Source organism: Stenella coeruleoalba, assembly GCF_951394435.1.
Source record: "Stenella coeruleoalba genome assembly, chromosome: 19".
Taxonomy (NCBI): domain Eukaryota; kingdom Metazoa; phylum Chordata; class Mammalia; order Artiodactyla; family Delphinidae; genus Stenella; species Stenella coeruleoalba.
In genome coordinates, this window is record NC_137165.1 from 929,411 (window position 1) to 956,627 (window position 27,217).

The window sequence follows — 27,217 nt, forward strand, 5'->3', positions numbered from 1 at the left end:
TCATGTGGCCAGGCCTCCTTCTTGGGCGGGCGTGCACACGACCTCAATGCCGCAGAGGCCACCGTTCGGGGCGCGCACGCAGGGCTGTCCGGCTGCGCTCTGGCCGTGGCGCGCCCACCTCCCGGCACGCTCGGGCTCCCTGCACTCCGTGAAGCAGAAGCTGCACGTCTCCGTCGGCTCGGGCGTTGCCCCTGCAGCGCTGCCCGCTTCCATCCAGTGATCTGCTGAGGGGGAGAGGGCGTTGGCCTCGGCCTGGACCCCTCCTCCCCCGCCCTGCACCCCCAGGGGACCACCTCCGGTGTTAGCCGCCCTGTCCTGGCAAGTGGGGCAAGCCCCAGGGCCCAACACCCACCCTTCCTCAGGGCCCTGTCTCTTCTTGCCTTGGTGTTTGACCCGATTTCACCAGGACAGATAGGAAACTGTAGGAACTGGCGCCAGGCTGCTCCCCGGGAGGACCGGCAACCGCTCTCCACTTAGAAACGGGGGCAGAACCAGGACAGAGGGATGTCCAGGACCCCCCTGCGTGCTCACCCTTGGAGGACTTGGCCCGCATCCGACATGGCCCTGGGGGTGGCTGGCAGGAGACCTGGTCCCCCCTCCTCTTCAGGAAACAGGCCACGGCCAGCAGGAAGCAGCAGATGATGGCGCAGAGGCAGAGCCCCAGCGTGCTGTAGACCAGGGCCAGCTGGTCGGCGCTCAGCTTTAGCCCTGGGGGGGCTGCAAGACAGCGGGGGACCCAGAGTCAGGAGGGGCCCCTCCCTGAAGCACCCCCCCTCCGGCCAGCAGCCCCTCGTCCTCGCTTCCTCCTTGTGAGCCCCAAACAAGCCATGCGGTCACCCCCACGCCCCCTCGGAGGGCCGGGGGACCCCGGAGCTGCACGCCCTTTGTCGTTCTCTCTCACTGTGGGGTGTAGCTTGGGACAGTACCAGAGGTGGACGGGCGAGCAGGTGGACAGTTGTCCAGGGAGGGTGTTTGACCAGGGAGCGCGTGCTTGGAGAGAGACGGTGGTGTTGCTCCTGAGCCTGAGGGGCAGATGTACACCAGGGGGGCCTGGGGAAATGGGGCGCTGGCCCCGCTCAGGGCCCCGAGCCAAAGCCCTGCCCTCGAAATCTGTCCCGGGCCCTGGGATCGGGCGCCCCCAGCCCGGGAGGAAGGGCTGCCGGCCGCCTGCTGGTCTTGCTGCACGCAACACTTTCTCTAGTGTGTCCCTGACCCTCGCGCTTCTGTGAAGGAGGGGCGCTCGCCCCCTTTACAGGTTGCGGTGTAGTCCACGTGCTGCCAGGTTCACGGCCCTGAAGATGAGGGGGGGTGGTTAGTGTGTTCTCAGGCTCGTGCAGCTGCTGCCTGTGCACCTGAGGTGTGTCCGGCACCGCATGACGCCCCCCGTCCGCCCCGGGCACCACCACGCTGTCTCTGTCGCCTGTCCTGGACACTTCATACCAGTGGAATTGTGCAGCACGGGACCTTCACGTCTGGCCTCTCGGCGTGTTTCCAAGGCTCAGGCGTGTGGCACGTGTGTTGGGTCTGAGTAACGTCCACCGTGTGGATGCACCACATCGTGTTTGTTTGTCCACGACGAGCAAGCATTTCGGTTGTTTCCACCCTTGGGCGGCTGTGAAGGCTTGCGTGCAGGTTTCCGTGTGCACGTGTGTGTGCTGCTCTCGTGGACGCGTCCCACGAGCGTAGTTGCCGGGTCAGGTGGCGCCTCCTTGCTGAGCTGTTTGAGGATCCTGCAGGCTGTTCCCGCTGTGGCCACACCGCCTTACAGTCTGTATTTCAGATGACAAAACTCAGCCTCAGATCTGGTCACAGTTGCAGAGCTGCACCTGGGGGCAGGTCTGATGGGCTCCACGCCGGGGCTCCACGCCGGCCGCGCACAGATGGCAAGGTGGACACTGTCCCTCTTCCTTACGCAGCCTCCTTAGGGGCAGAATTTTATGAAGTGACAGCTGGCTGGTGCTACCCTGACGTTCACAGAGCTCTGGGTGGGCTGTTGGTGCCACCCCCCGGCCGGCGACGTCCGTGTGTCCCAGCTCCCGGGCCCCCATCTGCTCACCGGCTCCTGTGCGTCCCTGGGATAAAATAAAGCCGTCGGCCTGGCCGGATTAGCGGGGGAGAGGCTGGCAGCTTTCGCGTGGGAGGTGGAATTCCCAGCTACCAGACGCTGCTAAGTACACAGTGAAGTGCTGGGTGGATTTCAGGTGTCTTCAGCTGAACTCTAACTACCTCGAGGCTGGCTGCTGGCATTTGGAGACGGTCCTTGATTCCTGCCCTTCAAGTCGGGCTGGGCCGGGCCCCCCTGCACCCAGCAGTACGCAGTACAGGGGACGCAGGGCCTGGCCGGGCCCCCTGCACCCAGCAGTGCGCAGTACAGGGGACGCAGGGCCTGGCCGGTGCCATGACGAGGCCTGGCAGCCTCTGCTCTGCTCTCCCGGGCGCCCGGAGCCACCACGTGAGGAGGGTGATTTGGGGCTTCCTGAGGGAAACGGAACCAGTTCCTGCCTGGTGACCCGCTCGTAGAGCGTGCTTCGCAGAGGCCCTGGATCCGGAGGAGAGGTGCAGTTAAAACTGCGAAAGATGTCACCTTCCGCCTCTGTCCCAGGCTGGCGACACAGGCACATCTGGGTGGGGTGGTCTCCTCTGAGGGCCACATGCAACCACCTGCCAACACGGACACGCCCCTTCAGGCTTGTGGACTCACTGCCTTCACTTCTAGGCACGTGGATGCAGGCATTTGCTGGGCTCTGTTTACAGTGAGAGCCGGAGACCAGCTCCCTGGTGGGTCCTGAGATGGGCTGAGCCTCAGGGGCAGGAAGTGAACAGGGAGAGAGAGGTGGGCGCTCGGGGTTCTCCCTGGTGTGAGATGTGCTTAGACAAGAGCATGTGGGAACCGACAAACCCAGGCCGCGGCAGGTGTTGCTCCTGGGGAGAGACTTTCCCCAAACCTGGCTTTTTAATACCTTCTTTCTTCCGTCGCGATCCCCGTGTGTCGTCCGTTTGCGGGAACGGCAAGGAGCATGCTGGCTGCCTCACTTGTTGAAGCCTAGTCAGAGGCTGGCCAGGTGCGGGGACGGGGTCCCCAGCCACCGCTGTGCTTCCTCTGTTCAGTCACCAGCTGTTCAGGTCTGCAAGCTCGGTCGCTGACCTCTGTCGGCCCTCAGTGACCTGGCCCCGGAGCGGAGCGGCCTCGCCCAGTGCCTCCCTGTCTGCTGACCCCGGTGGGTGCAGGGGCTTCAGTCGGGAATGGATGTGAGCTCTGTCCTTGTCAGAGAGCCAGGCCTGCGGCGCAGTTCTGAGCACCGCCACCAGGGGGCACCGCGGATGGTTTATTTCCAAGCGGGTTTTCCATTAGATTTGTTCCGTGCTTGTACTGTTTTCAGAGTCAATCTCGCCTAGAAACAGGATTTCCCCGACTGCTGCTGCTGGGCTGGAGCTTAGGCTGGCCGGGCGGGCAGTGCTGTGACCTGTCCTGAGGGGCCTTGGTGTAGCCGGGGCAGGGCAGGTTCTGAGCCTGGGCCCTGCGGCCACCCTCGCTCACGGTCAGGCCTGCCTCCTGGTGAAACGGGGTGGACGCTCCGGCCTCCGCGCTGTTGGTAGCAGCTCGACCCAGTGGAACGTTCCGCCAGCATCCCCACGGCCCCAGCCCAGCGAGCAGGCAGGTCAGGGGAGGGGTGAGGTGGGCTCCCGAGGCTTTCTGCCCTCCTCCCCTGGCCTCAGCCCTGGGGATGCAGAGGGGGCCTGGGGCAGCCGCCACGGTGACATCTCTTGCAGCCGTCGGGGGCGGATGGGAGGTGGCGTGTGTGGGGAGAAAACACTCCACACCCTGAGATGAAAAGCCAGAGACGAGACCAACCCCCAGGCCGCCGTGCAGGATGTGCTCCCAAGGCGGGCATCGCCCTCCCACAAGGGGTCTGGTAACCTGCACGTGGGACCTTATGACCTGATTTGGGGAAAAAGCCTTTGCAGATGTAATCAAGTTAAGGGTTTGGAGCATCAAGGCCCAGGGTCGCTGAGGCCCTGCGAGAGCCCTGTGAGGGGGGTGCCAGGCTGCCTGTCCCCAGTGGGGACAGGGAGATACAGAGTCTGGAGACGTCCCAGGTCACCCGTGCTCACGCCACCTGGAGCTCTGAACCCGGGACCCAGGAGGCCCTTGAATAGGGCCTGGGGGCTCCGTGGGCTCGGATAAGAAAAGCAAACCTTAATTTTCACTAAAGCTTAGCCTTTGCTCCCACTGTTTGTAGCAGTCACAGCCCCAGTGGTCCTAGCAGTGGCTGTACCCTGTCCACAGAGAATCCGTGTGTTTCCGCTCCCAGCCCCTCCCAGCACCTGCACATGCTGTGCCCTCTGCCTGGAACACCTTTCTCCACGTCGTCTCTTAGATGTATGCTTTCCTTTTAAATGAGCAGTTACTACGTGCTGATCCTGACACTCAGTGCAGCAACCCCGTGAAGGCAGGTGATCTCAGTCTTACGGAAACACTTAACCTCAGAGAGGTTAAGTGACTTGCTCAAGGTCACACAGTTGGTGGGAGATGGAACCAGGGGTCTGGCCCCCAGTCTGCCTTGAGGGCCTCTCCTCGGGGAAACCTTCTCGCCCCATTGCACCCTGGCTGGGGGATGTCGCCACGCACTGAGGTTACTCAGTCATTTGTCTTGTCTCTCCCATCAGACTGTAACTTCCATGGGGTCAGCGACAGGGTCTGCCTGACTCTTGGACCCGTCCCCCCAGGCACAGCTGAGCCCTCCACAGTTACCGTCAAATGAAGGAACGGCCATTCCGAGAGACGTGGAGGGACCAAGGGTGGGGGCTGGCAGGGCGGGGAGTGAGTGGGGGGACAGGTCAGCCCCGCTGCCACGGGCAGTGTTCTGCACGCCCTGCCCTTAACACCCAGGGTGTGGGCCCGGCACTTCTGTTCGCAGTCCCCACCAAACCCAGCTCTCGCCCCACCTGCACGCAGGTATCAGGACACAGCGGGACACACGTAAGCCCCAGACCTCCAGAGGGACACGCGGCAGGGGGCGGGTATGGCGAGGCGTCACCCAGCCCTCCGAGGCTCGGGAGGCCGCACCATGGAACGACTGGGACAGCGGTCAGGTCAGACGTGGTCACGCTGACCCCACTGGCTCCTGGAATGTCTGTCCACACTTCCTGGGGGATTCGTACCTGGAGGGTCCACCCCAGGCCCTCTGGGGAGGGGCCTTGGCTGGTGGTCACAGACAGGAAGGGCTAACGGTGTCACACTGGCAAGAGGTCCCCCTAAGTGGGCGACGGCACCACAGAACACTGCTCCGGGGATTGGCTCTTGCAGAGCAGACAAACTTTGGGACCCGCAGGCCGGGCCCGAGTCCCCGCTCAGCTGTGCACTGACTCTCCAGGTTTTGAGACTCAATTTCTCTGTCTGTAAAGGGGAATCTGTGGCATCGGAGGTGGACGGGGTTCTGGGTTTGGCTGGAAGAGTCAAATACGTCACTGCAGGGAAGGCGCGGGGGTCACAAGACCTTGGAGAGCAGCCCCCTTTGTGGTCCCGTTCGTCACCCCCTCCACCCGTATCCACGCTCTCTGTGTGTGAATCTGCATTTCCTCTCACAAGAGGCTGTGCTGGATAAAAACCGGCCACAAACCCCCCACAGCTACAAATCCTTCGCCTCTCCTCCAGCCGAGAGTGGGGTCTGTCTCCCCCGCCTTGAATCTGGCTGGCTTTGCATCTGGAGGGATAGGATGCAGCAGATGATGGGTGCCAGCTCTTGGCCGAGAGGTTCAGAGGCCTGTGTGTCACCTCTGATGCTGCTGCCCACCCGCTGGTCCCAGGGGAGGATGAGAGACTCAGGAGCAGAGCCCCTCCAGCTGACTCCAGCCAAGCCCTATGCCATGAGGAATAACATGCCATGGAATCTGGGGGCTGTTTGTTACGTGGCAGCAGCTTACTGACAGGAGAGCAGAGCAGAGTAAGAGACAACAGTCTAACCGAGAAGAACCAGGCTGGGCACTTCGTTATCAGGACACATGAAGCCTGTTCTCATGGAAGTGACGTCATGAGGAAAGTCACAGAAAAGGAGGAAAACCAGCCGGCACCTGGCAGACCAAGAGCACCATAAATATCAAGCGTTTGCGGGTCCACATCCCCACCCAAGCCGCGTCCTCTCTGACACCACAGAGCAGAGTAGCTGAGCCAAGAGGTATTTTCTGGGAGGATTAATTAGGTCATTTCCAGTGCTCGGCACTTAGTAAGTGCCTAGTTCAAGGGACCCCTCTCACATATCTAAGGAGGCCCATCTCCACCGTGAGCTTTTTTGATAGTACTTTTCTTTCTCATTCTTGGGAAGTCTCCATTGCCTCTAAATGGAGTGGGGGTCTTGCTCACAGGTTAGCTGTGCTATCCACTCGCTGCCCTGTGTTCTGAGAATTCATTCAGCCACCATTATGAGACTCCCAACTGTCAGGTCTTTTTTCTTCTTTTGCTTCCTTCTTGCCCACAGACTTCTGTACACTTTGCTTAATTTTTTTTTTCTATCCTGTGATGATCCCCCCACCCCCCTGGTTTCTGGCCATTTGCCTGCACTGGACTTCCTGCTTTGCAGCCTCTCCTTATTGAGGCCTGGTGCCTGCCTTCCACCCACTCTGACCCTTGGACACCGCGCAGGCCAACCTTAGGTGGCTTACCTGGACCCACATCCGAGCCTCTGTGCTCTGGTCCCTGGTACCTCCCTAGGTTGTCTGCCCGGGTCGAGGCCTCTCCGGTCCGCTGTCTCCTGACCTCTGGTGGGAGGTTCACTTGACTCCTGAACTTGTTCTCACAGAAGTGTGTGCATTGCTTGGGGTGACGTCCACAGATGGAGGCACAGCTGATACAGTCCCCCAGGAGCTGGTCATAGTACCTGCCTTGCTCTTTGCGGCAGCTGAGTGACTCTGGGAGACAGAGATGCATGATGCTGCTGGGTGACAGACACAGGCAGAAACTGGGGGTCTGGCCTCAAAGGGTATCAAAGTTAAAAAAAAATCCTAGTCCAGTTCCCCAAAAGCAATTCCAGAGTAATCCAAGTCCTCTTCCAGTATGCAAATGTAAGACTATACGTTGTCCTCTAAGTACTGTTTTAGCTGCATCACACACATTTTGACATGTAGTATTTTTTCTGTACCTAGTTTAGAATGTTCTTATTTTTCACTATTATTTCTCCTTTGACCTATAATTTAAAAGAGCATTTCTTAGTACTAACTGTATAAGGGTTTTCTAGTTATCTTTTAAGTTATTACATTGTCACATAACTTCTTTACTTGGGTTTTTCAAACCTCATAAGGGAGAAACATATTTCATATAAACATAAGGAATGGAGAACAAAGCCAGAATCTGCCTTAGCAAGTTGGGGAAGGGGACTGGAAGGAAGGTGAGAAAGCTCAGATTAATAGTTTTTTCTGTCTTAATAATAAATGAGAATTTTAGGAGCTTAACCAGGCATCAGTGCCAAGGGGCAGAAGCCAAGCAAACTGAAGCCCATTCACCCTTGCTGGAGAGAGCAGTTTTGAGTGCCATACAGAAACCTGTACTTTCACAGGGTAGGTTTCCCTTGTCTCTAAGGTTCATTCATATGAAAATGTGACTCGCATGCAGGTTTTCAGAGCGCATCTTGGAGGCAGCACAAGACAGAGGCCAAGAACCCAGACCTTGAAGCCACGCGGGCTTGGGGAAGCTCTGGTCCGCCGCTTCACGTGGTGGGCTTGGCCCCTCCATACCTCGGTCTCCTGTTTTCCAGGAGAGGAATAGTTATAACAATGGTGATTTCTTACGGTTGTTACGGGGATTTGAGGTCCCCGGCACAGTGCCTGACACATAATGAATAATGCTCAGGGTTTAAATAGAATATTCACCTGTGCCTCTGCGATGCAAACACGCCAACGCGTACATCCTTTTCAGAGTAGAAGACAAAACCAGGAAGGCCTGCATTTGGGACCTCGGGAGACTCGGGTGATCCTGTCAGGACCAGTGACCACCCCTTGCCCTTACCCTGCTGTGGCCCCTGGACCCTCCTGACCCCGACACTCACAAGGTGGAGTTAGCCTGATGGCAGCAGTGTTCCCGGGCTTGCCGTGACCTCCTCTCGTCCTTGGGAACCCCCATGTGGCTGTGCAGGTGACAGAGCTCCACAGACCACCAGCCCTCACTGCCTGACCTCACAACCTCCCCTCTGGGCCTCGATATTCCCTGTTGTATTTTCCCGCCTCCACGCCTTTGTCCACGCTGGTCCCTCCAGGGGTGCCGTCCCCCCATCTGACTTCTGCATCTGTGGACTCTTAACAATCCATCGCAGGGGGCGCTTCTTACCAGAAAACTTCCTCACTCCCCAACCCATCAGCCGGACGTGGTCTCTCCCAGCTGTGGCGTTTTACGGTAGTTCACCTTTTTACCATGAAGTGGAGTCATTTCTCCCACTAGATAGTAACCTCCTTGAAGGGTCTGTCAGATTCCTCTTTCCAGGGGTTTGTGGGTCAGCACTGAATGTCCACCTCATTAATGGATAGTGGCTCAGAGCCATGGTGTTGCAGACTCAGAAAGTTGTTGTTCAAATCCTAACTCTTCCACTATTGTGCTGTGTGATCTTGGGCAAGTCACTCAGCCTCTCTGAGCCCCACTCAGCCAGTATTTATGAAGTACTTACTATGTGTCAGGCACTGTGCTAGGCTTAAGAAAGGAATTGAGCTCTCAGTCGGGTGGTTGAGACACATGAACACACAGGAAAGAACGTGTGGTATAAGCTGTGATAAGTTCCATCAGGGAAAGAACAAGTTATGAAAAAGCAAGCAAAAGACAATTAGAGAAAACTGGATATGGCCTGAGTGCAGATGATATTAAGGAATTATTGCTGGGGGTGATAAAATATTGAGGTTATATTTTAAAGGCCCTTATGTTTTAGGCGTTCGTGATCCAGTATTTACACATAAAATAATACGAGTTCTTGGATTGGCTTTAAAATACACAAGTAAAAAAATTGGGGACTGTAAAGGTGGCATTTCTAAAGCTGCTGATGGGTAGACAGGTTTATCGTGCTGTCCTCTCTCTCTGTCATAATTTCTATAATAAAAAGTTTCAGAAGAAAGAGCAGAGAATGATGAAGGAGGGCCCACTTTCCATCCGGCAGTCAGAGAGGACCTCTTGATTTGGGGCTGAGACCTGAAGGCCGGGTAGGAGGGAGCCCAGGGGAGAAGGTGGGGAAATGCATCCCTGTGCAAAGGCCCTGAGGCAGGAAGGAACAGAGCATGCTTGGGAAGCTGCAAGGAGGGTAGGAGGGTCGAAAGGTAGAAGGTGCCACACTGTCCGTCTCCCTCCACCCCTCCTCAGGCCCCAAGTGCAGGCCAGGGGGACCCCCGGGGGCAGGAGGGGCATCCAGCCCAGGCTCGGGCCCCAGAACTCACTGCAGAAGGCTGCACAGGTGCGTGGATTCTGATTGCTGCAGATGGTTTTGCAGGAGACGCAGGTGTTCAGCAGCGGGTCCCAGTACTGCTCTTCGGGGCAGGGCTGCATGGCCACCCCCAGCCGCAGGCCCTGTGGGGCTGAGAGGCAGGGAACGTGAGGGCAGCTGGCACCACTGGAGGCCGGAGCCCAGGCGGCCTCTCCCGCTCACGTTCCCTAGGGGGAACAGACAGGGTTGGTTTCTACCCCAGTTATACTTGCTGGGCAATCCGGGGCTGACACCCTGAGCCTCAGTTTCCCGTCTGGGGCACGGCAGTTCTGAGGCCCCTCTGGCATCAGTGGAGCCCTGCTCGGCCCTGTTCTCTACCCTCATGAACGTGCACACGCCTCCTGCCACGGGGTCTTTGCACGTGCTGGTCCCTTTGCACCCCATGCTCTTCATGCTTCACGACTGGTCATTTCCTCCTGACCCCTCAGATCTCTGTTGCAACTTCGTTTTTTCAGGGAAGCCTTTCTGACACCCTCCCACCCCGGATTGGGACTTGCTCCTTCTTCTGCACTTGTCACTGTTGTCACTTGACTTTTGTGATGCAGTTATTTGATAGTGTCTCCCCATTAACTGGGAGCATCACGCAGGCATAGATGCTAATTGATTTGTTTGCTGCTGGGTCCTCAGAACCTAGATAGTGCCCAGGACATAGTAGGTGCTCATTAAATGAATGAATTAGAAAAGCAGAGCTAGCCAGTGCCTAGCAAACAGCAAGCACTCAATAAATGTCCGTTTCCTTCCCTTGCTCTTTTGCTGAGATGTGAGACACACACAATGACAAATCTCAAGAGTACAGCTTGACAAATCTTTGCACGTGTACACGCCTGTGTCACGACCACCGCGTCAAGGTGGTGAACATTTCTTGCTCCCTGATGACTCCCACGGGCCCCTCCCACCCAACATCCACCCCCAGAGGTGACTTCTGTTCTGAGTTGAACGCCACAGGGCCAGAGGCTGCTGTTACTGCCTGTTCCTGAACTTTCATTGTCTGGATTCTTTGGCTCTGCAAGGCATCTGGGACTCATTCCAGATGGTTGTGTGTTGCTGAGTCTTCTGTAATTTTCTGCCTAATTTCATGGCATTTTCCTCCCCAACAAACAACTTCTTTTAAACATTTTTTGAGGCACTTGTTTATTCTTTAATGAGAGTCCACTGAGGAAAGACCAGCGGCTCCCCCTCGACCTGGCAGCTTAACCACCTGGGTTTATCCTCCTTCCCTCTTGGAACCAAACTGAAAGGGCAGGAAAGGATAGTTGTCCTCGAAGGTGGAATGGAAGAAGTGACTGCAGCAGGGGACAGGCGTCAGCAACGTTTTGGAAGACGGAAGGCAGAGGGCCTGGGGTGACAGGCTTCAGTTGAAGATCTCTCTCGGTTGAAGCTCACGGGGAGGAAGCGGAATTGCGTCACCGAATGCTAGGAACCTCCTGGAACTGGGGCACTAGGACCTCTGGCCGTGGGGGATGGGAGGGCAGAGCAGTGAAACAGGGTTGGATGGAGACTTACGTCAAGAGGGCTTGACCCCAGGCAGGCGACGGCCCCTCACCCACCCGAGCAGGAGGTTGGGGTCTCCTCAGACACAACTGAGGAGGGGTGGCAGTGAGGTCCACTATCCCCCCAGCCATACCTCAGGAGTGCTGTGGCCAGGTTTGTAAAAGATGTGTCCTTCCCCATCCTGCAACTGGCAGGAAGCCAGCAGACTCTGCTCTGGAAAAGCTGACCCAAAGGAAAAGCCCTGGAGGCACTGACTGGGAGATTCTTTCAAGAAAGTGACCGTGCTGCTGCCTGACCACTACAGCAAAGCTTCTGTGGGAAAACGCCGTCCATTTACCCGGAACTTCCAATCAGCCATTAGTGCCTCAGTGTGAATTGTGAACTGCAGCCAAGGGTCACCTGATATTGGAGCACCACCTCTGCATGAAAGAGACCTTGGACGATGCAAGCAGAAGAAATCCACCCAGTGCCAATAGAGACAATGCAGGGAACAGAAGAAAACTACAAGATGACGGCAAGACATCCTTGGAAAGAGAAGAGAACTTTTATATCCACGAGAAAGAATGGTGTGCTCATTTTTTTTTTTTTTCCGGCTTGTGGGATCTTAGTTCCCCAACCAGGGATCAAACCTGGGCCCTCCGCAGTGGTTGAGAATCTGCCTGCCAATGCAGGGGACACGGGTTTGAGCCCTGGTCTGGGAAGATCCCACATGCCGCGGAGCGACTGGGCCCATGAGCCACAACTACTGAGCCTGCGCGTCTGGAACCCGTGCTCCGCAACAAGAGAGGCCGCGACAGTGAGAGGCCCGCGCACCGTGATGAAGAGTGGCCCCCGCTCACCGCAACTAGAGAAAGCCCTCGCACAGAAACGAAGACCCAACACAGCCAAACATAAATAAATAAATAAATAATTTATAAAACAAAAAACAAAAAAAAACCCGGGCCCTCAGCAGTGAAAGTGTGGAGTCCCAGTCACTGGACCGCCAGGGAATTCTCAGTGATGTGCTACTTTTTAAATTTTTTTTGCGGTACGCGGGCCTCTCACTGCTGTGGCCTCTCCCGTTGTGGAGCACAGGTTCCGGATGCGCAGGCTCAGCGGCCATGGCTCACGGGCCCAGCCGCTCCGCGGCATGTGGGATCTTCCCAGACCGGGGCATGAACCCGCGTCCCCTGCATCAGCAGGCGGACTCTCAACCACTGCGCCACCAGGGAAGCCCAGTGATGTGCTACTTTTAAAGAATTGTATGCATAGAACAACTAAGAATGACTAGAAATTTTAAAATATAATAGCCAGAATAAAAACATCTGTTGAAGGGTTATCAGATGTAATTGAAGAAATATCCCAGAACATCGGAAAAGATGTGAAAAATATGGAATTACATCAGGACGTCTGGAGGTTGACTGATGGGAGTTCCAGAGAAAACAGATTTGAAAGACAGCCTCCAGATTCAAAGAGCCAATCAGGTGTCCTGCACAATAAATTCTCTCAAACCACAAGACCCACCATCGTGAAATTCAGGAGCAACAGAGACTTGGAGGAGACTCTTAAGCCTCCTTGAGAACAACCAGCTCACCTACAGGGAGGGCTGTGTGAGTTAGGAACTCTATGGACATTTCAAATCAAAGCGGGGGCGTGAGCGATGCCAGGGAAGATGGCCAGGAGGAAGCCCCAGCGACCTGCTTCTGCCCTAGCGGCCATCAAGCTGGCAGCCTTGGCCGAAGTAACGATATTGGAGCTCTGGGGTTGTCTATGGGACAGTTGGGCAAAGAGGCTGGTAGATTTGGGGAGTTTTGGTACCTTTCAGCCTATCGTGGGGTGGTGGCTGTTCATGTCCCTGGGGCCACTTGCTGGGACCTGGATGGGCAGTAAGGACCTTGTCCTCTGAATGTTGGGATTGTGGGTTCTAACTGCTGGTTGCCGCTTTTGATCACTGAGGAGCCAGCACAGAGGGTGGTGGGCATTGTTTCAACCTCCCTGGTTGAAGTGGCTCCCAGGGGCTTGGAAGAGATCTACTGCCCCCCATTTGGGGAGTCACACATTTAGGAAAGTCTTTGTCAGGTCGCTGGCTGACTGCAGAGACGAAGGACCAGAAACTTTGGTGACCACACACAAGGAATACCTACTTTGCAAAAATAGTTTGGAAGAGTCACAAACAGACTCCAGCTCTCAGCAACAAAAACTTCAGCAATCCCTGAGGAGTGAGAGAGTTAAATTTCCAGACTTACCACAGTGTAATGCTCAAAATGTTCAGTTCTCAAAAAACTTAACAAAACGTACAGAGAAACAGGAAAATACGGCACATTCACAGAAAAAAAGCCTTTGACAGAAACTATCCCTGAGGAAGCCTAGACATTGGAAGTATCAGTCGAAGATGTTAAGTCAACTGTCTTAAATACGTTCCATGAGCTACAGGAAACCACAGACAAAGAACTAAAGGAGATCAGGAAAATGATGTAAGAACAAAATGAGGATATGAATAAAGAAATAGAGGTTGTAAAAAAGGAACCAAAACTTGGAGGCAATCCAGATACCCTTTAGTAGGTGAACTGATAAATAAACTGTGTCATCCAGACAATGGGACCTCAAACCGTGAAAAGACATGGAGGGATCTTAAATGCATGTGACTGAGAAAAGCCACGCTAAAAAGGCTCCACGCTGTATGATCCCAGCTCTGTGACATTCTGGAAACAGAAGAAAGATCAGTGGTTGTCAGGGGTTGAGGGGGAGGGAGAGATAAAGGTGGAGCACAGGGGATTATACAGAGCAGTGAAACTGGATGCAAGTCATGATACATTTGTCAAATCCCATGGAAAGTACAAGACCGAGAGTGAACCCCAGTGTAAACTGTGGAGTTTGGACAATAATGATGTATTAATGTAGTTACTCAATTGTAGTGCATGTGCCACTTTAGTGCAGGATATGGATAGGGAGGCTGTGCATGTTTGGGGACAGGGGGTATATGGGAATTCTCTGTAATTTCCATTCCATTTTTCTGTGAACCTCAAACCACTCTAAATAATCTATTAAAAAATGGAAACAAACTGAAATTCTGGAATTGAGAAGTCCAGTAACTGAAATGAAAAGACTCCCTAGAGGGGTTCAGTAGCAGATCCGAGCAGCCAGAAGGAAAGGACCAGTGAGCCTGGAGATAAGACTATTGAAATTATTTAGGATAGGAATCAGAAATTTAAAAGAATGAGAAAAAATAAACAGAACCTGAGGGACTCGTGGGAGCCCATCAGATGTAACAGCGTATGCACATAGGAATTTCAGAGAGAAGAGAGAGAGAAAATATTTGAAGAAATAATGGCTGGAGACTTCCCAAATCTTAGGAAAGACATGAATATACATGTCTGAGAATGTCCATGAATAAGCAGGATAAATTCAAAGACGCCCACATTGAGACACACTGTAATAAAATTGTGGAAACCCAAAGATGAGAGAATTGTGAACGCAGCAACAAAGAAACAATTGTCATATACAGGGGATCCTCATAAAATGAATAGCTGGTTTCTCCTTAGAAATCATGGAGGCTGGAAGTGAGCTGTTACATTTAAAGTCCAAAAAGAAAAAAAAAAAAAACTATCAACCAAGAATTGCGTATCTGGCAAAACTACCTTTCATGAAGGAGAAGTTGATGAAGGAGAAGGAATGAAGGAGAAGTTAAGACATTTCCAGATAAGCAAAAGCTGAGAGAGTTTGTTACCAGTAGACCTGTCCTACAAGAAATGCTAAAGGGAGTTGTCCTTCATGCGGAAATGAAAGTGCACTAGACAGTAACTTGAAGTCATAAGAAAAAAGAAGGAGCATTGGTAAAGGAAATCTATGACAATATCAATATCAATAGGAAGGGACAGAGATATAGAACAGTGTTTGTACACTACTGAAACTAGGTATTATTGAAACTAAGTTGTTAGAGGTTTAAGACATTAGTTGTAATCCTCAGGGTAATCACTTAAAAAAATAACTAAAAACATACAGAAACTGAAAGAAAAAGGGAGTAAAAATGGCACAGTACAAGTAATCAACTAAATACAAAAGAAAAGTCAGTAGTGGAGGAACTGAGGGACAGCAAACGTGAGACATACAGAAAACAGAGATAAATGGCAGAAGTAACTCCTTTATCAGTAATCATATTAATGTCAATGGACTAAACTCTGCTATTACAAAAGGCAGAGACTGGGAGATTGGATTAAAAAAACAGTATTCATCTATATCCTGTTCATAAGAGACTTACTTTACATAAAAGGACACGAGCTTGAAAGTAAAACAATGGACAAATATCGTCCATGCAAATAATAACCAAAAGAGAACTGAGGGGGCTATATTATTATAAGACAAAGTAGTTTAATCAAAAGAGGTTACAAGAGACAAAGACAAGATATATTGATTAAAAGTTTGATACAGCAAGAAGATTTAACAGTTATAAACACATATGTGTGTTACAACAGAGTGCAAACATATGAAACAAAAGTTGACGGAATTGAAGGGAGAAATAGTTCTGTGACAATATTTGGATATTTCGATTCCCCACTTGCAGTAGTGGGTAGGAGAACTGGACAAAAGATCAATGAGGACAAGATGACTTGAGCAACTGTGTAAAGCAACCATATAACAGACATATACACGACACTGCACTCAGCGACACAGACTACACATTCTTCTAAAGTGTCCATGGAACATACTCCTGGACACACACATATCAGGTCACAAAACAAGTCTTAATAGGTTCTAAAAGATAAAAGTAATTCAAAGAATCTTTTCTGATCGAAGTGGAATGAAACTAAAAGCCAATAACAGAAGGAAAATTGGAAGGTTCACAAATATGTGGAACTTCAACAACACACTTTTTTTTTTTTTTAATTTATTTGGCTGTGCCGGGTCTTCGTTGCAGCACACTGGATCTTCATTGCAGCATGCAGCATCTAGTTCCCAGACCAGGGATTGAACCTGGGCCCCTTGCATTGGGAGCAAAGAGTCCTAACTGCTGGACCACCAGGGAATTCCCCCCAAAACACTCTTAAACAACCAATGGGTCAAAGAAGAAGTCACAAGAGGTATTAGAAAATATCTTGAGATAAATGAATATGAAAACACAATGTACCAGAAGTTATGGGATACAGTAAATGTAATGCTGAGAGGGAAATTTATAGATATAAATGGGTACACTAAAAAAAGAAGAATCTTTCAGATCTTGACCTATCTGTATACCATGAGGAACTAGAAAAAGATAAGCAAACTAAACCCAAAGCAAGCATAAGGAAAGATTAGAGCGGAGACAAAAAAGAGAATAGAAAAGCTGCAATATGGACTTCCCTGGTGGTCCAGTGGTTAAGAGTCCACCTTCCAATGCAGGGGACGCAGGTTCAATCCCTGGTTTGGGAACTAAGATCCCACGTGCCGTGGGGCAACTAAGCCTGCGTGCCACAACTACTGAGCCCGCACACTCTGGAGCCCGCATACCGCAACAAAGAGCCCACGTGCCGTGGCCAAGATCCTGCATGCTGCAACTAAGACCTGATGCAGCCAAATAAAGATAGAATTGATTAAAATAATAATAATAAATTTAAAAGAAAAACTGTAATAGAGAAAATCAACAAAGCCAAAAGTTGGGTTTTTGAATAGATTTACAAAACCAACAGACCCTTAGCTGGATTGATTAAGAAAAAGAGACGAAACTCAAATTACTAAAATCAGAAATGAAAGTGGGGCATTGATACATATTTTTTAGATTATAAGAGAGTACTGTGAACAATTGTGCACCAACAAATCAGGTAGTCTAAATGGACAGTTCTGGAAACATACAATCTACAAAAACTGATACATGAAGAAAGAATATCTGAATAGACCTATAACAGGTAAGGAGATTGAATCACTAATAAGAAACCTCCCAACAAAAAGCCCAGGACCAGGGCTTCCCTGGAGGCACAGTGGTTAAGAATCCACCTGCCAATGCAGGGGACGCGGGTTTGAGCCCTGGTCTGGGAAGATCCCACATGCTGTGGAGCAGCTAAGCCCGTGCGCCACAACTACTGAGCCTGCGCTCTAGAGCCTGTGAGCTACAACTACTGAGCCTGTGTGCCACAACTACTGAAGCCCATGTGCCAAAGGATCATACATTATAACCTAGTGGGATTCATTTCCAGAATGCAGTAATAGTTCAACACATGAAAATCAATAGATGTGGGCTTCCCTGGTGGCACGGTGGTTGAGAGTCCGCCTGCCGATGCAGGGGACACGGGTTTGTGCCCCGGTCCGGGAGGATCCCACATGCCGCGGAGCGGCTGGGCCCGTGAGCCGTGGCCGCTGAACCTGTGCGTCCGGAGCCTGTGCTCCGCAACGGGAGAGGCCACAACAGTGAGAGGCCCGCGTACCACCAAAAAATTAAAAAAAAGAAAATCAATAGATGTAATACACTTCAAGAATGAAGGAAAAAACGACATGATCATTTTGAGGCAGAAAAAGCATTTAACAAAATTCAGCACCTTTTCATGATAAAAACATTCAGTAAAGTAGGAATAGAAGACAACCTCCTCTACATGATAACAACCATGTATGAAAAACCCACAGTTGACATCACACTCAGTGGTGAAAGACTGAAAGCGTCTCTCCTATGACTAGTAACAAAACAAGAATGCCCACTCTTACTACTTCAGTTCAACATAGTACTGGAAGAGCAATTAGGCAAGAAAAAGAAAGAAATGTATTCAAATTGGAGAGGAGAAAGTAAAATTATCTGTTCATAGGTGACATGATCTTATATGTAAAATCTCTAAAAATTTCACACACTAAACACTGTTAAATATTCAGCAAAGTTGCAGATACAAAAGCAACACAAAAAATCAGTTGCATTTTTCATATACTTGCAATGAACGATCCTAAAAGGAAATTAAGAAAACAAATCCATGTTCAGAGACAAAAATGAATAAAATACTTAGGAATGAATTTAACCAAGGTGGTGAAAGAAGTATACCCTGAAAACTACAAAACGTTGCTGAAATCAGAGAAGATCTAAATAAAAGACATCCCATGTTCATGGATTGAAAGACGATGTTAAGATGTCAATACAATCCCTAACAAAATCCCAGTGATGTTTTTACACAAATAGAAAAACCCGTCTTAAAAATTCATTTGACCCTGAATAGTCAAAACAATCTTGAAGAAGAACAACAAAGTTGGAGGACTCATACCCTGACTTCAAAACTTACTACAGGGCTTCCCTGGTGGCGCAGTGGTTGGGAGTCCGCCTGCCGATACAGGGGACACGGGTTCGTGCCCCGGTCCGGGAGGATCCCACATGCCGCGGAGCGGCTGCGCCCGTGAGCCATGGCCGCTGAGCCTGCGCGTCCGGAGCCTGTTGCTCCGCAACGGGACAGGCCACAACAGTGAGAGGCCCGTGTACCGCAAAAAAAAAAAAAAAAAAAAAAAAAATTCAAAGCTAAAGTAAACAGTGTGATAATGGAATAAAGACAGATACTCAGAGCAGTGGAATAGAATAGAACCCAGAAATAAGCTCTCCATCTATGGTCAGTTGATTTTCAACTGATGGAGGAGGGGGGAAAGCAGGGTCCGTCTCAGTCAAGAGGGAAAGATAGAAGTTCTCAGAATGATGGTGAAGGGAGTCCCTGGGACACGCCCTGGAGGCCAAGGGGGAGCCCTGTCTCAACTAAAATAGGAGAAAAGCGGAAGGAACATCTCCAGTAGAAACAGGGAACCGTATATAAGCGAGTCTGCTTGACCAGTTGACAGGCTGGATCTGCCCCAGAGCTGGGGGTGAGTTCCTGAGACATACAGAGAAAACCAAGGAGTTTCAACTCCAGGGAGGTCACATGGCTCAGCTGTGAACAAAGTTTACATCGTCATGTTGAAGTGAACTACAATCAGGGAATAACTCTGACTTTGTGTCTACAATAGTCACTCACTTGTGAGAGGGGACACCCCTAGACCACTGTCAGTGAACAGGGCAATGACAGGACTTATAAGACAGGAAGGAAGGAGGGAGAAAAACTGCAGAGGGTTTTGCATAGGGGGCAAATGGGTTAGCTGGCAGCAAAGAGGGTGATCTCTCCTTGAGCACGTGGTGGGCTAGGGGGTCTGAGAGAGTTTCAGGAGCTTCCACATTCTGGGTGACAGGTCAGAGAATTACAGTGATCATTTACAGTCTCTCTTTTATGAATCGGGAAGGAGGAGGAAGAGAGAAAGGTGGGGATGACCGTTTCTTCCCATTGTAATTTCTGCCTCCTGTCGACTCATTCTGAAAACCGATTTCCCATGGTTCAGTGACAAAATGTGTGTGAGCGCAGCCGTGCCTGTGGAGGAAGCACAGCTCTGAGTCACCAGCCAGCCAGCTTAGGAAAGGCCGGCAGCACAGCCTCGGGTTTTCTTTTCTGTAAACGGGGACTATGGGTGCTCCTTTGCAGAGCAGGTTTCCTCGAGGACGTGCACATGACACGCGTGGAACTGGCCCGAGGTGCCGTTGCCAAGTGGTAGTTATTTGGATAAAGTGGTTTAAAATATAATGGATTAATTATAATCATTTCATAATCAGCAAATCTGCACTCCAGGCCTGGGAACTGCCCCCAGAACCTCAGCTTGCGGCTGAAGCACCATAACTTCCCAAAGACACTTGTCCCTGTACGCTGCCGTGTCACCTGACCTCTCCTCTGAGATGTCTCAGGTGTGCCTTCCTGGATGGCCATGTGGCCTGAGCACCTTCTACCTGGTAATGTTTCTTATTTTGTAATTTGACGTCTGAGGGTGTAGCCATCTACCTCCTTACGCTGTCTCATTCATCTCCGAGCCCAGTGCTTCTGTAATACCAGACACACAGTAGGTCCTCGGCCAATGGTCACAAATAACCAAATACTTTATACAGAGCTGTCCTCAGTGAAGACATGTGGAGTGGTAAGCAACCCTCGTGCTTGTGCTGTGTTAACATTGCATAATGTCTGAGTTTTGTTCTGCCCCCTCCCCTGCCTGCATCTCCTCCCTTCAAGTAGGACTCAGGGCAGAGGTGTCCTGAGGTTGGGGGGTGGGGTGGGAAGAGCAGAAACCCTGGCTTTTGCTTTCAGAACTTAGAGGAAAGGATTTTTGGCACAAAATGATTGGGCCAGAAAACAGCACAGAAAATAATTTCTCCTAGATTGAAAAAAACAGCCCGAAGATTTAAGCGTGAAATAGAATAAAATTTTAAAAACTTCTAGAGAAGAAACCATTCGATAACTTCTTTATAACCTTGGAGTATGAAAGGCCTTTCTAACTGTGACCCCAAATCCAAACTCTATAAAATACAAAATTGATAAAATAGACTACACAAAACAAACAACTTCTGCATGGCAAAAAACAGCCTAAGGAGGAAAGTCCAAAGACAAAAACGGGAACAAAAACACTTGCAACTTGTATCTAAAGAGTAAGCAGACGGGCTTCCCTGGTGGCGCAGTGGTTAAGAATCCGCCTGCCAGTGCAGGGGACACGGGTTCGAGCCCCGGTCTGGGAAGATCCCACATGCTGCAGAACAACTAAGCCCATGCCCCGCAACTCCTAAGCCTGTGCTCTAGAGCCCATGAGCCACAACTACTGAACCCAAGTGCCGCAACTACTGAAGCCCGCGCACCTAGAGCCCGTGCTGTGCAACAAGAGAAGCCACCGCAATGAGAAGCCTGCGCACCTGCAATGAAGAGTAGCCCCCGCTCGCCACAACTAGTGAAAGCCCACATGCAGCAACAAAAACCCAACACAGCCATAAATAAATAAAATAAATAAATAATACAAAAGGAGAAACACATGTATGAAGAAAGAGTAAGCAGAAAGGAAAAGGCCAGCCACTCGACAGAAAATTGGGCAAAGGTAATGAACAGACAGTTCACAGACAGGGACAAACAGCATAAATTTGTCTGGTCTCATTCCTGGGAAACAAGCAAATTTGAACTACACTGAGACCATCTTCTCCCTAATAGATTGCTAAAAATCCAGAAGTTTACTAACACCTCCTGTTGGCAAGGTCACAAGGAGAGTGGCACTCATTCACTCTGGAAGGAGAGGAATAGGGATAACCCTCAAGGGGGGAGATTTGGCAACATTAGTCAAAATGACTGATGTTTTTACCTGCTGATACAGTGATTAATCTCTGGGATTTATTTCAGAGTGCAAAATGATAATTCATTGCAGCAATGTTTGTAATAGCAGAAGATTGGAAGTAGCACAAATGTCCATCAGTAGGGGATTGACTGAGTATATACACTGGACTATTATGCAGTTATAGAAAAGGGGTGAGGAAGCTCTCTGTATGTTGCTTTAGAAAGAACTCCAAGATATATTAAGTGGAAAAACAAACACAAGGAGCTTCCATGGTGGCACAGTGGTTAAGACTCCACGCTCCCAATGCAGGGGGCCCAGGTTCGATCCCTGGTCAGGGAACTAGAGACCACGTGCATGCCGCAACTAAGAGTTCACCTGCCATAACTAAGGAGCCCGCCTGCCACAACTAAGACCCGGCACAACCAAATAAATAAATATTTTTTTTAATAATAAAAAAATAAAAACAAAACAAGGTCCATAACAGCATGGCTCACAGTCTCCCTTTCTCTCTGCAAAAAAGGAGAAAGTTCTAATCTAGATTTATAGGTATTAGTATATACATAAAGAAACACTGTAAGGAAACATACAAAACCAAAAACAGTGTTTTAAATAAAATACTGAAGAATAAATTGAACAAAAGAAGTACAAAACTTGCACATTGAAAACTACAAAACATTCCTGAAAGAAGACCTAAATAAATGGAAAGATATTCCATATTCATGGATGGAAAGACTTAATATTGTTAAGATAGCAGTGCTCCTCAAATAATTCTGCAGATTCAATGCAATCCCAATCAAATTCCCAGCTGGCTTTTCTGCAAAATTTGAAAAGCTGATCCTAAAATCATCTGGAAATGCAAGAGACCCAGAAGAGCTAAAACACTTTTGAAAGAGAACAAAGTTGTAGGACTCACACTTCCCAATTTCAAAACTTACTACAAACCAACAGTAAATAAGACAGTGTAGTACTGGCATAAGGACAGACGTGAGTCAGTAGAGTAGACTTTAGAGTCAAAAACTAAAGCCTAACATTTATGGTCAATTGATTTTCAACAAAGATACCAAGAAGATTCAACGGGAAAAAGGATAGTCTTTTCGACAAATAGTGCTGAGACAACTGGGTAAGCCACCTTCAAAAGAATGAATGTGGACCCCTAACTTACACCATACACAGAAGGTAACTCACAGTGGGTCACAGACCTAAATGTAACTAGACAAGTTTTAGAAGAAAACAGGAGTAAATCTTCATGATTTGGGGTTAGGCAGTGAGACGGAATGCACAAATGATTCAGAAGAAGCTTGAGAGACTGGACTTCATAAAAATTTTAAACTTTTGTGTTTCACAGAACACCATCAAGAGAATAAAATGATATTCCACGGACTTGGAGGAAATATTTCCAAATCATATATCTGATAAGGGATTTGTATCCAGAATATATAAAGAACGTTTACAACTGAATAATGAAAAGACAAATAACCCAGTTTAAAAATGGGTTAGGGGGCTTCCCTGGTGGCGCAGTGGTTGAGAGTCCGCCTGCCGATGCAGGGGACACGGGTTCGTGCCCCGGCCGGGAGGATCCCACATGCCGCGGAGCGGCTGGGCCCGTGAGCCATGGCTGCTGAGCCTGTGCGTCCGGAGCCTGTGCTCCGCAACGGGAGAGGCCACGGCAGTGAGAGGCCCGCATACCGCAAACAAACAAACAAACAAAGAACAGTGCAGCTGCTTTGGAAAACAGTCTGGCAGCTCCTCAGAACGTTAAACACAGAACTACCATATGGCCCAGCAATTCCACTCCTAAGAGAAATGAAAACATGTCCACCCAGATACTTGTACATGAACGGTCACAGCAGCATTGTTCATAGTAGCCAAAAAGTAGAAACAACCCAAATGTCCGTCAACTGATGAATGGATGAGTAAAATGGTCCATCCATACAACGGAATGTTATTTGGCCACAAAAAGGTATAAAGTACTGACACCCTACCACATGGCTGAACCTCAAAAACATGCTCCTGGAAGAAGCTAGTCATAGACAGCACATTCCATTTCTATAAAATGTCCAAAGTAGGCAAATCTGTAGCGAGAGAAAGTAGGTCAGGGCCAGCCTAGGGCTGGGGGTGGGGAGGTATGAGGAGTGACAGGGGTTTTTTGGGGGTGACGATAATGTTCTAAGATTAGATTATAGTGATGGTTGCACAGCTCTTAAGCAGGTGAACTTCGTGGCACGTCAAGCATCTGAACAGAGCCGTTTATTCTAGAGGGGGCAGGAGAGCTGGGCGGACAGATGACCAGGAGGGCAGGAAGGCTGTGTGAGGTACCTTTTTATACTTTGTGGGCTTCCAGCCTGTGACTACCATCTACTCACAAAGCAGACTTATAAAGCAAGAGGCTGGGAATCCCCTGGCGGTCCAGTGGTTAGGGCTCGTTGCTTTCACTGCCGGGGCCCCAAGTCGATCCCTGGTCGCGGAACTAAGATCCCACAAGCCACACGGCACAGCCAAAAAATATATATAAAGAAAGAAAGAAAAGCAAGAGGACCTAAATGAGGAGTTTGGGATTGGCAGGTACACACTACTATATATAAAATAAACAACAAGCTCCTACTGTAGAGCACAGGAATCTGTATCCAACATCCTGTGATAAACCGTAATGGAAAAGAATAGGAAAAGAATATATAGGTGTATAACTGAGTCACTTTACATCAGAAACTAACACAGCATTGTGAATCAACTGTACTTCAATTAAAAGAAGATAAGCAGAGGACCACACAAAACTGAAGAGACCCCTGAGCCTTCTCCCATTTGGGGAGAGGAGGGTGGAAGCTTTCCCCACCCCACCCACAGGGAAGCGCTGGCCAGTGGACAGCAGGTTGGATCGGACGAGGGCAGCCTAGGAAGCCTCAAAGACCCATTCCCGGTCAGAGGGCACCGAGCCACTGGACCTGACAGGGACACAAGAGCCCACTCGGCCAGATGGCAGACACCCAGCTGACCGGATGTCTGCGCTGTCCCTGCCCACCCCTCCTCCAACACCACCGGAACCTACATAAAGTCCCAGAGCCATCATCCAGCCCCAAAGGAGGGCAGGAAAAGCCCCATATTGACACTGGCCAGCAGAACAGAAGCCGTGTTGACCACGGGGAGAAGGGGAGAGCTCTCGCAGGCCTGGGTTTGTGGGCTGGGCTCATGGCCCGGGCTCTCCTGCGTCCCGGCTGTCTGCCCGTCTCCCTCACATGCCTGGCTCTGTAGGCGCTGGACCAAGAAAGGCCTCTGTGGTCCAATTAGTTTGAAAAACATTGGGCTAAAGAAAGCCAAAGTTTTGTTGTTTTTAAGTGCAGCCCTTCTCAGCGCCTTTGCTTGTGGCCCTTCAGGAGGGGCTCAGGCAGGTTCAAGGCCTTTCTGTGTCTTTCTCAGGGACTTCTGCTGGGGGAGAGGCTCTCCTTCATTTTACGACCGAGGAAATGGAGCCCAGAGAGGTGAAGGGGCTCCTCCAAGGTCACACAGCGAGTCGGTGGACAAGGGGAGGCAGGCCCGACTCCGCTGCTCCTGGCGGCCTCTGTCAGTGCCAGGTCCCAGTTCTGACAGGTTCCCGACTCGTGGGCCTGGGCCTGGGCGGTTCCATCCTGTGTCAAGGCGACCTCTTGTTCCTTCCTGGTCCAACTTTCTCAGAAATCTTAAACATCCGAGCCCTTAGCTGGGAACACATCTGGGGAGGTGGTTGCTTGACACAAAGGATTCCCATCCGGAGGATTCACGGAGGAGATGTGCTCCCTGCCAGGCGTGTGGTGGACAGAGCAGCCGTGGCCCCTCCAACCCGGCCGTGGGTCCTATCTGCACAGCGAGGGGCCTGGACCCTTCCACCTGCCTTAGCACCCACGCTTCCAGATTGGGGCCTCTGAACAAACCTTCAAAACCTGCCCTGATAGAAATTCTATAGGATAAATGATCCGGTTTCTTTGATAAAAAAAAATTTAAAAAACAGCAAGGGAAAACACGAGACAGAGTGGGAATGTTCTAGTTTAAAACATATAGCCAAAATGATGGTGTTTGGATCCTGATTGGAACAAATCATCTGGAAAAGACATTGACAAGACAGTCGGGGAAGTCTGAACATGGGCGCTTTGGTGACACAAAGGAATCGTTCTTCGCAGAAGTCATCATGGCATGAGAGTTTTGGGGGGGGGGGTTGTTTTTTAAGGAGTTTTTCTTTTTAAGGGAGACATACAGAGGTATTTACAGATCAAAAACGCACTGTTTGGACTTGTCTCTAAAGTGATCCAGCGGGCTGTGGGTAATCCTGGAAGTGTGGACAGTGGTCGACATCTGTAGGAGGGCCTGTTAGACACTCCTGATGTTTAAAACACGTCCTGGCCCATCTGGCTGTGGGTCCTGGGGCCAGCTTGGGGTGGGAGGGAGAGGGACTTCCTGCCTGTGAGAGCGACCCTCCAACCTTGCGGCTGCTCTCGGGAACGCAAGGCCAGACCCCCAGGGCCCCAGACCCAGGGCTCTCCACGTGCACAGGCGCGGGAGGCCCCGGGGCAGCCCGAACTTGCCCGTCTGCTGTGGGCCGCTTCCCCTGCGTCCCCAATGCCATGCAGAGACCCAGGCGGAGCCCCTTGCGCCCACCCCCACCTCCCCGGCTACTCACATGGCTCCTCCTGGCCCTCCCAGCTCCGGCCACCTCGCCTGCTCCGGCCCAGGCCACTCATTACTCAGGACGTTTATTATTAGCCTAGATTTGATTAGTGCCCGGGCTGCACTTCCTGGGTTTCCCCCCCAGCTGTAGGATGTAAATCAGTGGCTCCCCTCCCTCCGCGCTTGCGCCCTCTGTCTCGGGAGCTGAGGGGTGTGGGCCCAGCCCGATGCTCCAGGAGCCCCCCCACCACCACGCTGTCCGCTGAGCCCCCAGGGTGCACTGCCCATGGGCCTGGTCTCCTGCCCCATCACACACCCCAGGCTGCAGCCAGGGTGGCCTAGCCTCCAGGCATTGCTCAGGGCCCTTCCCCCTTTACAGCCCTTTCCTATTTCACTGCCCCGTCAGCTCCTCTGCTCCTTCCTTCAGGCTCCACTGAGGTGTCAGTTTCTCTGGGAAGCCGTTCCTGACTGCCCGAGGCCGGGTGAGGTGCCCGTTCTCTGCTTCCTGAGCCCCGGCCTTACCCCCGTCAGAGCCCTTGAGCGGCTGAACTGGAGTCTCGGCTCAGCCACGTACCGGCAGGAAGCCTTGGTGACAATTTACTTAACGTCTTGGTGCCTCTGTTTCCTCTTCTGTGAAGTGGGTATGAAGGTCCAGGTGGAGATGAGAACGGGATGTGTGCTCAGTTCAGGCCTCAGAGCACTTTCCTGGCGCAGCGAGTTCTCAGGGCTCGGTGTCCAGACGAGCACTGCTGCCCTCGTCAGTGGTCACTTTATTCCCGCCTTCCCAGCCTCCGCGGGGACAGGGCTGGAGGACGGCACGTTCAGGAGTCACAGGAAGCCCGTGGAGTTTGAGGGGGACTCAGGGTGGAGGGAGAGACCAGGCGGCCCAGGAAGATGTAGGGCAGGGCTGCTGTGAGTGGTGGGTCGCGTGGCAGAGAAAATACGAATGACTGGATGACCTAAAAAGCACCCAGTCTCATCAATAATCAGAAAAGCTGGTTTTCATCCACCCGGTCGGCAAAGTCTTAAAGCGCGGTAATACCGAGAGGAGGAGATCGGGGGAAGCCTGAGCTTGGGCCTGCGGGAGGGAGCGTGTTGGTACCTCTGTGTGGAAGGGGACCTGCCAGGGTCCCGTAAGATGGAGAACCTACGCCTGATCCCTGACCCCAGAAGCTCTCCTCCAGGGGCCACAGACGCACGAGTGTGGAGCAATGGAAACAGAGCCAGTGCCCCCCCCCCCCGGCAGCGATGGCCGAGCACGTGAAGCTCGAGGGCCATAACCAGGAATACTACGCAGCCATCAAACAGAGTGAGACAGGTCTGTACGCAGTGACGTGGAGAGATTGTCAAGACCGATGGTTGAGTGAAGAAAAGTAGTTTGTGGCATGGTTCTTGCAGTAAGGGGCCTTTCCGTGAGACAAAGACGAACAGGCCTCCTTGCCTACGATTGTGTGCGCACAGGCGTGGCAGAGCTATGAAGAGGATGGGCACGATGACAGTGATCCTGCTGGGTAGGGCAGGAGGGGACCAGGTTGGGGATGGGGTCCGAGGGGCTTCAGCCCTGT

The 27,217-nt window shown here is 51.2% G+C and overlaps 1 protein-coding gene across 1 annotated transcript; it reads right to left on the minus strand.

The window, feature by feature from the left end:
• Nucleotides 1-27,217, minus strand: TNFRSF13B (TNF receptor superfamily member 13B; the record flags this gene model as incomplete). The annotated part of the gene is made up of 5 exons (XM_079905330.1): nt 25,666-27,217; nt 9,406-9,543; nt 6,661-6,906; nt 532-717; nt 1-221 (listed from the first exon to the last, which is right to left on the minus strand). The coding sequence occupies exons 1-5, from the start codon at nt 25,724-25,726 to the stop codon at nt 1-3; spliced, it is 852 nt and encodes a 283-aa protein (XP_079761456.1). The 5' UTR covers nt 25,727-27,217.